The sequence below is a fragment of the Natator depressus genome, chromosome 1 (genome assembly GCF_965152275.1).
Source record: "Natator depressus isolate rNatDep1 chromosome 1, rNatDep2.hap1, whole genome shotgun sequence".
NCBI classification, from domain to species: domain Eukaryota; kingdom Metazoa; phylum Chordata; order Testudines; family Cheloniidae; genus Natator; species Natator depressus.
In genome coordinates, this window is record NC_134234.1 from 201,108,337 (window position 1) to 201,119,667 (window position 11,331).

At 48.4% G+C, this 11,331-nt stretch overlaps 1 protein-coding gene across 1 annotated transcript; it reads left to right on the plus strand.

Annotated features, from left to right (window-relative positions):
- The first annotated feature begins 1,133 nt into the window (after positions 1-1,133).
- Positions 1,134-8,613, plus strand: TEX55 (testis expressed 55). The gene is made up of 4 exons (XM_074947440.1): positions 1,134-1,283; positions 2,567-2,920; positions 5,545-5,607; positions 6,260-8,613. Exons 1-4 carry the CDS (start codon positions 1,266-1,268, stop codon positions 6,362-6,364), a joined length of 540 nt encoding a protein of 179 aa, XP_074803541.1. The 5' UTR covers positions 1,134-1,265; the 3' UTR covers positions 6,365-8,613.
- The last annotated feature ends 2,718 nt before the right edge of the window (positions 8,614-11,331 follow it).

The following is an 11,331-nucleotide window of genomic DNA, read 5'->3' on the forward strand; positions in this document are numbered from 1 at the left end:
AACAAAGGGGCACTTTGGCAGGAACTAGGGTGCCCACACCTCCTCCCATTTTGGCCAGGACAGTCTCCTTTTTGAGCTCTGTCCCAGACGGCACAACTTTGTTGGCCAAACTGGGCATTTGTCCCGTTTGCTCTTGCCCTATGGTGACGCGGAGGAACGTTCGGCAAGAGCAAACGGGACGAACGCCCAGTTTGGCCTAAAAAGTTGTGATGTCTGTGATGGTGGCTCGAGCCCCATGTGGCAGGGCCTGGGCTTGGAGCAGGTCTCGGGCGAGGCGAGACGGCTCGGGCGAGCGAGGACGCCAGGCGGCTTGGGCCATCGTCAGTCCTACGGAGCAGGGTAAGCGACAAGCAGGGACGCCGAGCAACTCGGCCAGCGGCGACAATAGGCAGCTCGGGCCAGCCCTGCACGGGGCCGGCCCAAGTCACCTTGCATCGTCACTGTTCTCACTTTCGGGAAATATGGCCAGCCTCGCAGGAGCCCCAGGGCCACAGTTAACGTGTGCACACAACAGCATCATTGTACGGTGCTCTCTCTCACCGGCGGGCGCGTCCCGTGCAGAAAGTACCACCCGCACAGCCAGCAGGACCGGCGGAGCCTCAGGTGCCAGGGAGCACACCAGACAGCAACTCTACACCAACAGCGCCGTGGATAAGGCCGGGCTCGGTGCCCGAGCCAGCCCGCCCCGCAGCACTGCCCCAGCTCTCCCGCTGCCCACCTCCTGCAGGGGGCCCGCGCAGACCAGAACCACCCCAGCCCCCACGCGCCCGGCGCGCGCGCACAGCCCCTGGCCGCCGCCGCCTGGTCTCGAGGGCGCCGACGGCCAAACCCCCACGCGCCCGCCAGCGTCCCGCCACGCCCCAACTCCTCTCCCGCAGCCAGCGCGCTCCACACCCATGGCAGGGCCCCGCCCCCTGCGGGGGGACGCTGCAGCCGCCGGCCGCGCAGGGCTGCCCACGCCCGGCGGCGGCACGAGCCCAGCCCTTGCAGCACGTGTCCGCCCAGCCCTAGAACGCAGGCCCCTTCCGCCCGAATCCGAGATGGTCGGCAGGAGCCGTAAGGCCGGGCAGCCACGTGACCTCTCCGAGCTTCGGCCCCGCCCCAGCTCCCCGCGGACAAAGGGGGCGGAGCTAGAGGTCTGCAGTTCCCATGGCGATCGCTGCTAGCGTCTCTCCCCTCTCTCCCCCCGCCCCCACCATACGGTGGGCGCCGAGAGACAGAAAAGGCCGGGACGGCTGGGCGATGAAACGCGCTTCTGCTCCGGGATGGAGGGGCCGGGGCAGGTGAGACCCCGCCGGGTTACGCCTCCCCCCCATATAATGCCCTCCCGCAGCCCCTGCGCCCCCACATCTCACACCGTGTCCCCTGGCATTGCCCCCCAGTGCCCCCTCTACATCTCCCCACACACGCACACACTGCCCCCCCGCATTGCCCCACCTATCACCCCCCAGACACACACACCCCCGCTGCCCCCTCTACATCTCCCCACACACTGCCCCCCCCCGCATTGCCCAACCTATCACCCCTCACACACACACCCAGACACACACACCCCCGACACACACACACCTGCTGCCCCCTCTACTTCTCCTCACACACTGCCCCCCCCGCATTGCCCAACCTATCACCCCCCCTTCCTCACACACACACACACACCCACACCCACTGCCTCCTTTATACAACACTGACTCTCACCCCGCACAATGTCTGTCTGATAAAATGCAAATCCCAAAACCGCACCACGGAGCCAAGCTACCAGCTATCAGCCTGTCACACTGACTGGCTGTGTGTGTAATTTGGACACATCATTGCTCTCTGTTCATTTGTTTCCCTCCCCGCTGTCAAATGGGCAGAGTGGTATTCACTCATTGTCATAATACCTAGCCCTTATTGTCTATAGAGCTGAAAGTACTGAACAAGGCAGGTCAATATCATCATCCCCATTTTACCAGTAGGGTAACTGAGACAGGGAAAGGTCAAGTGACTTGCCTCCAGTCACCCAGAGTAGTGAGCAGAACTTGGGTCTCCTGAGTCCCGCCCCAGGACTCTAGCCCCCGCTGAAGCACACTGCCATCTAAGGATGAAAAGCACTGTTTTGTATAAGCTCTCAGCTCTGGATATTCTTATTTGCTGTTGAGTTTTAAAAATAGATACTTCTTAGAGAAGGTAGGATTGCAGAGCCATGTGTTGCTTCAACTTCTTTCTGAGATGGAAAAGAAAGAGACTGAAATCCTGGCCCTATGGAAGTCAATGAGAGTTTTGTCATTCATTGACTTCTATGAAGCCAGGATCTCACCCAGAAAGTAGCATCTCTTATATGAGGAATAGAAAATTCATATTCCCCTTTTCAGTCATACTAGAAAGAGATGAAGCCTACGCCAGTGCCAGCCTGTCCCAGAAATATGTGCTAGAGCAAATGGTGGAGGAGCCCTTGCTGTAGGAGCTATAGCTACAAAGGAATCCTGGACCTCATCCCACTCTCATATAAAAGGGTGTAGTAACGTAATGTGTCTAGTGCACAAGTCTATGCATTTAAAATATTTTTTAAATGTGTTAAATGTTTTAGCCTGAGCCTGAAGAAGTAGGAATGACTGAAGTGCAGGAGCCTGTTGAATCACCAGCAGCAGTGATTGAGTCACCTGGGGACCAGTCACCTGTAGTCGAATTGCCGACATCAGTGGACCAGTCACCTACAGATGAATTGCCAGGGTCTGTGGCCGAATCTTCTGTGGCTGAATTGCCAACAACTGTGGTCAAAGCACCTGTGGCTGAACCAGCAGAGACTGTAGTGAAAGCACCTGTGGCTGAATCAGCAGCAGTGGTCAAATCACCAGAAGTTGAAAAGCCTATGGTGTATGAAGACCCCTTTGAAGTTTCCCTTATGTACATGGAGAAACATAACATTCTGCAGATATTTCAGGTGAACTTTTCCTTTCCATCTCCTCTTCTTCTCCCAGTGACTCACTTGAGAAACAGAACCTAAAGTTAGCTTGTCAATATTGTACTGAGTCAAATGTCTGTCCACAGGCTCCCTCCGCTCCTTTTTTTTTTTTTTAAAGCAGAAAAGAATTTTATTTGTGTAACACTTACAAAGAATCACCAAAGAGGATAAAGCAAAACTATGCAACAAAACAAAAGCAAACAGAAGGTATGACACAGCAGCCTTCAGGAGGGAGAAGTGTTCAGGCTAGCCTGGGCCCAGAGCAGCTCCCTCCGCTCCTTGCCTCATATTGGCTCATGGCCAAACCATAGAAATTGGAAGGCTGATCATTTCCAGTGGTTAAAGCAGATCTAAATAAGGGAGGGAACTTGACCAGCCAAGGGGCTGTCACCCCAGGTCATGATCCTATTTGATGATGCCGCATTACATCATCTTCTGGTGACTGCATGCAGGAAGGGGAAGAGAATGGGGACAAAAGAAGAAATGTATCTGACAGGCATTCCCATCCCCAAGCAGCAGGGCCATATCCAAGCAAAGTGTGGAGGAAGGGCGGGCGGGGGGCATATATGCTGTATGCAGTTAGTGGAGCTGGGGGCAGCACATCCTTGGTGCTCTCCATTTCCATTCCTGCAAATGGCTTATGTACAATTGACCAGAATGGAGACTCTATATTGATGTCACAACACAAATGAGAGGAAAGGAGGATTCTGTTTCTCCATCCTCCTTTCTCATTCCCCCCCAAAATCCCTGTACTGAAGCCATTTGAAAGTACTTTTATGGAGAATCTATTATTTATTACTCCAGTAGTACCTGGAGGGCCAAGACAAGATCAGGCCTTGTCCTGTGATTGTCTATCTAGATTTAGGGCAGGTACTGTCAAAGGGTAGGAGAAATAAAGTATTATTAAATCCATAAAAAGAACAGGAGTACTTGTGGCACCTTAGAGACTAACACATTTATTAGAGCACAAAGCTTTCGTGGGCTACAGCCCACTTCATCGGATGCATAGAATGGAACATATAGTAAGAAGATATAGATATATATATATATAGATATATACATACACAGAAAGTGGAAGTTGCCATGCAAACTGTAAGAGACTAATTAATTAAGATGAGCTATTATCAGCAGGAGAAAAAAAACCTTTTGTAGTGATAATCAAGATGGCCCATTTAGACAGTTGACAAGAAAATGTGAGAATACTGAACACGGGGAAATAGATTCAATATGTGTAATGACCCAGCCACTCCCAGTCAAACCCAAGTTAATGGTATCTAGTCTGCATATTAATTCAAGCTCAGCAGTTTCTCCTTGGAGTCTGTTTTTGAAGCTTTTCTGTTGCAGAATTGCCACCCTTAAGTCTTTTACTGAGTGGCCAGAGAGGTTGAAGTGTTCTCCTACCGGTTTTTGAATGTTATAATTCCTGAAGTCAGATTTGTGTCCATTTATTCTTTTGCGTAGACACTGTCTGGTTTGGCCAATGTACATGGCAGAGGGGCATTGCTGGCACATGATGGCATATATCACGTTGGTAGATGTGCAGGTGAACGAGCCCCTGATGGCGTGGCTAATGCGATTAGGGCCTATGATGGTGTCACTTGAATAAATATGTGGACAGAGTTGGCATCGGGCTTTGTTGCAAGGATAGGTTCCTGGGTTAGTGTTTTTGTTGTGTGGTTGCTGGAGAGTATTTGCTTCAGGTTGGAGGGCTGTCTGTCTGATGTCTTTATGTGGATACAGACTAACACGGCTGCTACTCTGAAACCTATTAAATCCATGTTACAGATGGGGAACTGAGGTACAACAAGTCTATGTGACATGCCCAGGGTCACAGGGGAAGAAGCACAAATTGAATTGAAGTCTCTTAAGTCACAGTCCAGAACCTTCGCCACAAGTCTAGCCTTTCTTTCTTTGGTGCCCCCAGCCCCTACTGAACCAGGAGGGAGAGTATCCTTCTTCCCCTGGCTCCTGGGAGGGAAGGCAGTGAGTGTTTTTGAGAGGGGAGTGGGCGGGTTCTTCATCTCCTTTGGCTACCTGCAGAGGAAGGGAAGCTGGCTTTTTTTTTTCTTGTCTTTATCAGCCCAGGTCCTGCATTATTGCTCATGGTCCTGTTGTGCTCCAAATTGTTTACAGCTAAAAATAATAGAACAAATATTAAAATCCAGGAACAGAAGTTAGACTTACGGGGTGGTAATTGCCTGGATCACTCTTCTTTCCTTTTCAGCAGACCAGTAACCTATTAGCTTTATTCCAATCCTTAGCGCCTCCAGCATTTTCCATGGGTTCTGAACCATAATTGCCAGTGGTTGAGTAAACTTAGCATCCAATTCCCATGACATATTGTCCAGTCTAGCTCATTTGTATTTGTTCGCATTTTCCAAATGTTCCTGTACCTGTTTCTATCAATACCAGTATTTACAAGTTCTCCGTTACTTGCTCACACCTCTTTATTTTTTCATACATCCAGTACCACATCCCAAATACTCAGTAATCTCATCCCAAAAGACTGGGCATCTCTGCCCTCAGCAGAACTTTCTGCATCCTTGAATCTATTACCCGCCTTCAGCAGGGGAATCTAAAAATGCTCTCACTTTCTTTCTCAGGAGATCACTGAAAACTTGGTGTATGAGAAGCCCGATGACCCCTTGCAGTTCATGTTGCTGCAGGTATGGAGTCTTTTGGGGGACACACTGAGCCTGACTTCTAGGTCTGCAGCAGAATCCAATTGTGGCTGAGCAGGCCGGAGCCGCAGTGAAGCGATGAATATTCCTCTTGCTATGAGTCTTGGCACTTGGAAGGAGGAGGATAGGACAGGGGAAGAATGCCCTGGATGACAGGGTCTGAGTGTGTTTTAAAGGGGCAGGACATGGCAGGTTGGGGAAACAAGGCTGGAGAGTAGAGTCATTGTGTGGAAGGGAAGGAGACAGTGCGGTATATAGGTCCTTCAAGACAGTCTCTGGAATTGTGAGGGGAGGATCATGGACAGAGAAAGATCTATCGGCAATGGGAGGGTTTTAAAATACAGAGAACTAAAAGCTTGTGGAGTGAGAGACAGTGGGGATGGGGAGAGAATGGGGGGGCGCACAACACGGTATAGGAGGGGATTATAGTAAAGACAGAAGAGAAGGAAGGGCAGAAAGAGGATCCCTTTCATCACTCCCCTCTCCCTGGGAGACAGTCCCCACTGGTTTTGAAGGGGACCCAAGCCTTGTCCTGTACTTCAGTTTTCAGAGCTGGCAGAAGCAGTTGTGGTGCTATCTCTGGGCTCCAGTGTTATGGCATTGGAGAGTGACTTGACCATTTTCTTCTTCTCCCCAGGTGCAGTCCATGATGAACAAGCAGCTGGAAATGGAGGAGGAGGAGGAGGAGCTGGGCAGTGACAGCTTCTACACAGCAGAGAACTTTCCTGGTGGCCACCAGTGACCTTGGCAACACGGTTGTTAGCACAGGGCCTCTGGCTAACACTGCACTTGCACACTTGGTAGAAATGGTTTTGAACAGGTCTGATGGTAACTGAGCTTCCTGGCTTCTCTTGTTCTGGGTGCTGTGCTTCCAACTGCTTGTAAATTATGCAACTGCATGTTATCGATACACAAACCTCCTAAGAAACACACACACACACACACACAACCCTCTGAACATTCCTGCCGAACCCACCACACAGCTTGTACACACAGAGGCTACTTTTCTGTGAACACAGACTCTACAGCTCTGATCACACATATGCACAGACAACAGCACAAACCCACAGCAACCAGATTTAATGGCTATAGATCCAACAACCCTTGAACACTTACACACGTTTCTACCATCTCTGTTCTGTTTTAGTGGGTGGTCTGTCCTAAACTGTCATATAACAATCCACTATATAACAGTTTGGAACTCCAGTGTCCACACTGGGAGGGACTGTCTCTGTCCCTCTCCCTCCCAGAACCCCCTTGTCCCACACTGGAAGGGGCGGTTTCCCCCTCAGCTATCCCTGCTGAGTTCAGATCACTCTGTCCTTTTGTATTCTTCTCTCTGCCATGGCATATACAATTCCTATACACACACAACAAAAGGTGAAGTTAAGGTTGCAGGGACATATGTGTGGCTTCAGAGCATATCACCTCTTAAAAATACTAGTTGAATAAAAAACAAAAACAACTGTTAGAAACCCAGGAAATTTAGAGTTAAAGGGTACTTCTCAAACAAGTAACTCAAATTACCATTTATCTATCTATCTGTCATTCAAGTTACTTATACGTCCGAAAGGAAAACGGGACACCGTGCAGGTGTGGCCCAAGCACCCCCCACCCCTCTCCACCAAGGGGCTGGCTGGAGCCACTCACCCAAGCCTCCCTCCACTGCCCACGGGGCCTGAGCCATTCACCCAAGTCCTGCCCTCCCACTACCCATATGGGGCTGGTGTCACTGCTTGCTTGAGCCCTGCTTGCCCCCCGGCAACGCCCTGCCTCCCACTCCCTGCACCAGGCTAGCATCGCCACTTGCCCCCCACACACACATTCCTCCACACCCCACTTTTTTGACACAAGTGTGCATTTGTTGCGTTTGTTCTTGCCAACTGATCAAATTGGCAAGACCAAACGAGACAAATGCTTACTTTTTCCAAAAAAGTCAGGACGGCCGGGACCGGGCTTAAAAAAGGCACTGTCCTGGCCAAAAGGGGACATATGGTCACCCTACTTATATGTTCCTCATCACCATAGTATCTGAGTGCCTATCTCTGCCCCCTTAGAAATGTCTGCCTGTACTGGAGACAAAGAAAGATGGTATAGAAAATGTGAACTGTAGAACACTGGCTTTACAATTGATTTCATGCATACCTATCTCCAGTACTTAGTGTGCTGTTTTGGCACCACGCTGACCTTTGCTCTTTTTAGGTAAGTGCTTTAATTGCATGATCTAGGTCTTTGAGGTTTGTATATAGTCACATGCTAGCTCTGTATCTAATGCCATTTGAATAGTTACCTAATGCTGGTCCTTTCCACTCAAGGATCTCCAAGCACTCAAAACTATTAGTTAATCTACTGTATACCATTTTAGAGGCACGTGAGTACCATCTTTCTTTTACAAATAGAGCATGATCCTGTAAGGCATGGAGGGCCAGATTTTTACAGATCTTTAGGTGTCTAAAGATGCTAATAAGCATGTCGTGGGTTTTTTAAGTGTCCTTAGCAGGTTAAGTATCAGAGGGGTAGCCATGTTAGTCTGGGTCTGTAAAAGCTTTTACAGATCCAGACTAACATGGCTACCCCTCTGATACTTGACACCGTGCAAGGCACTACATTTAGCCGTATGGAGTGGAAATCCATCAACCTCATGAAGAAACTTGCATAAGTACAGACAGATATCATCTTCCTTTCCAAATGCAAATGGATGGACATCATACCAAATGGACTGAAGATGAAAAATCCATTGCTATCTACATACTGCACAGCAGTTCATTTGCAAATTTGACACCATCAGCTCAGGATTAAACAAAGACTGTGAATGGCTAGCCAACTACAAAAGCAATTTCTCCTCCCTCGGGGTTCACACCTCAGCTTCTAGAAGAGGGCCTCATCCTCCCTGATTGAACTAACCTCGTTATCCCAGCCAGATTCTTGCTTGCATATTTATACCTGCCTCTGGAAATTTCCACTACATGCATCCGACGAAGTGGATATTCACCCACGAAAGCTTATGCTCCAATACGTCTGTTAGTCTATATGGTGCCACAGGACTCTTTGACAGGTTTCAGAGTAGCAGCTGTGTTAGTCTGTATCCGCAAAAAGAACAGGAGTACTTGTGGCACCTTAGAGACTAACAAATTTATTTGAGCATATGCTTTTTGCGGATACAGACTAACACGGCTGCTACTCTGAAACCTGTCAAAGAGTCCTGTGGCACTATATAGGACTCTTTGCCGCTTTAGCAGGTTAGGTACTTAACTCCTATTGAATCACTTAGGCACTTTTGACATTCCCATTAGGTGCCTATCTGGCCCTGAGTGCCCTCAACACCTGAGAGAATTGGACCCTTAATGAAATATGGGGAATGATTGTTTTCAACCTGGTGGTATTTGTCTAACCAAGACTTTTTGTAAAACCCTTTGATGTGCAGTGGGTCTGATTGTTAGGAAGGCTGGAAAGCAGCAGCATTACTGTATGATTAAGACTGAGGCTTTCTAGCTTTTTGTGGCCACCTATCAAAGGAAACTTTATTTGAGATGGATAAGTTAGTGTGTCTTTCTGATTCTTTTGTCAGAATATTGCTTTGAAACAGAGTTAAAATGCCAGGGGTGCCTGGCTTAAAAAATGCAACTTTAACTTTAATGAATTGACTGGGTTTCTAACATTTAAGTATTGTGTTTTGTTGTTTGTTTTTTAATTTCTAACATTCCTGAAAGGCCATGTGTTGTGCCTGCAGCCGTAACATCACATTACTGAAGTTTTTTGTGGGGGGAATTTCCTCAGTTTCTTTTAAATAGCCCTGAGGTTGGCTGGAGAGGAGCCCTGGCCTGTTCCCACAAATCCTATGAGTTTTGCAAGAGGGGAGACTCAAACTGGCAGTCCTTAGGCGGTCCAGGGGAAAGAATACCTCTGTGGTCTGCTGATCGCATCAACTCCTGCTACTAACATCTCCACCCATTCTTGGAGGGGAGGCTTCCCATGGGTGCACATAAAGGGAGCTGAACTCCTGCAAATTTCTGTAGGTCCACAGGAACAAGGCTCCTCTCCTGCAGGGACCAGGGGGTGCACAGGAATACAGCTCCATTCCTTTCAACTGCATGATGTTTGAAGGACTGGAGCTGGCTGCCTATGGTTGGCAAGAGAGTTGGGGTGAGGACTGTAGAACTAAGAAAAATCTCGCTCTTGTTCCTCAGGAGGTCCACTAGGAGAAAGGACTTGCTGAGAACAGCGCTTTGATGGGGGCAGCCATTACCCATTCCCCTGAACTTCCTGCAGCCCACAGAAATAGGGAGACCTACTTGTGAACCTTCCAATGGAAAAATCTCTTTCGCCCCCTTTGACGAGACTTCCGAGTTGACCACATTACACTTTTAGCTCTATCTCTGCAAGGAAAAGGGCTGGAGGCTTACCTTTTTTTAAAAAATGAAAGCTAAGGTCTCCAGCAATCATGTAATGTCTTGTATTCAGATTGCCAGAGCTGACCTTCCTGGCAACATTACAGAATGAAATTTAAATAATTCTTAAAATCAAATTTTAAACACTACATTTTGGACCTGGGTATCTCAGCTAAGGGAGTCCAGTAAAGTAGATTTTATCACTGTCCTTTCTATCAGAAGAATTATGTGGAACCCTGGACATCTCTATTTAGGATGTCATAAATCAGAACCCCTTTGTCTGATTTGCTTCAAATTAGAAAAAAAAAAATCTACCTCAGCCCCAGATAGAACCAGATAATTTTGAGGGTGGTATGCCTTGCGGGGTGGGGGGGGAGTTCTGTCAAGGGGAGGAGGAAGCAAATCAGAGTTTAAAAAGGAAACTTAGTTGCAGTCTTACCTTTGGAAGGGCTGTCCCTATTCTGTAACGTTTCCCCCTAAGCCATGGTTCCCTGTTGATAAGTAGATACAGAGTGGCACAACTATCTCTAATAGCAACCAGCAAACTTCTTGTTGTCTTCAATGCTCTGAAGGAACTCTCAGTTCACTGTGGGACATGGTACCATCCTACAGACTATTTCATATACAAATCTGACTATTCTCTATAGGTTCTTAAACTGTGCTCATCGCCGTAGTACCTGAGTGATTTCCAGTGGTGTATTAAGCAACGTGACTAACATCTGTCACACATTGTTAGCACAGTTGCCAACTTTCGCGTGGTAGATAAGCACACCGACTTTCACAATAAGCCAAAAATCAAGCTCATCCCATTTTAAAACAAGGCCAAAACCAGCCAATCCGTAAGAACCCCAACACTCTATGTGACTAGATCCCTCCAGCGTGCCATCTGGGACTGTGGTGGGCCCGCTGTGAACCCCTTACTCTCTTCCCCCCACCGTGTTCCTGCTTGCCCCTTGCCCACCCCCCCATTGCCCCTGCTTGCCAGGAGCCGATTTAAATAAAAGAAGCTACAAGCCAAAAACTAGCCAACAAGCAACTCACAAGCCAATTAAGCCAAAAACAAGCCCAATTTGTGTTTTTTTCACGGGTTTGGCATGTCTGGTTGTGAGTTCTCCCCCTGCAGAGAGAAGGAGAGAAGTGTGTGTAATGGAGTGTCTTGTTTGGTTAGGGGTTTTTTGGTTTTGTTTTATTAATGTACACACTCCTCTGCACTTGGGGCAGAAGGTGGTGAGGTTGCAATGGTCCTTATCTCCTGGGGTAGTTCATACCACTGTCAAGGACCAGCATCCGAGAAAGCTCTGTCACCTGCACAGATGAGATT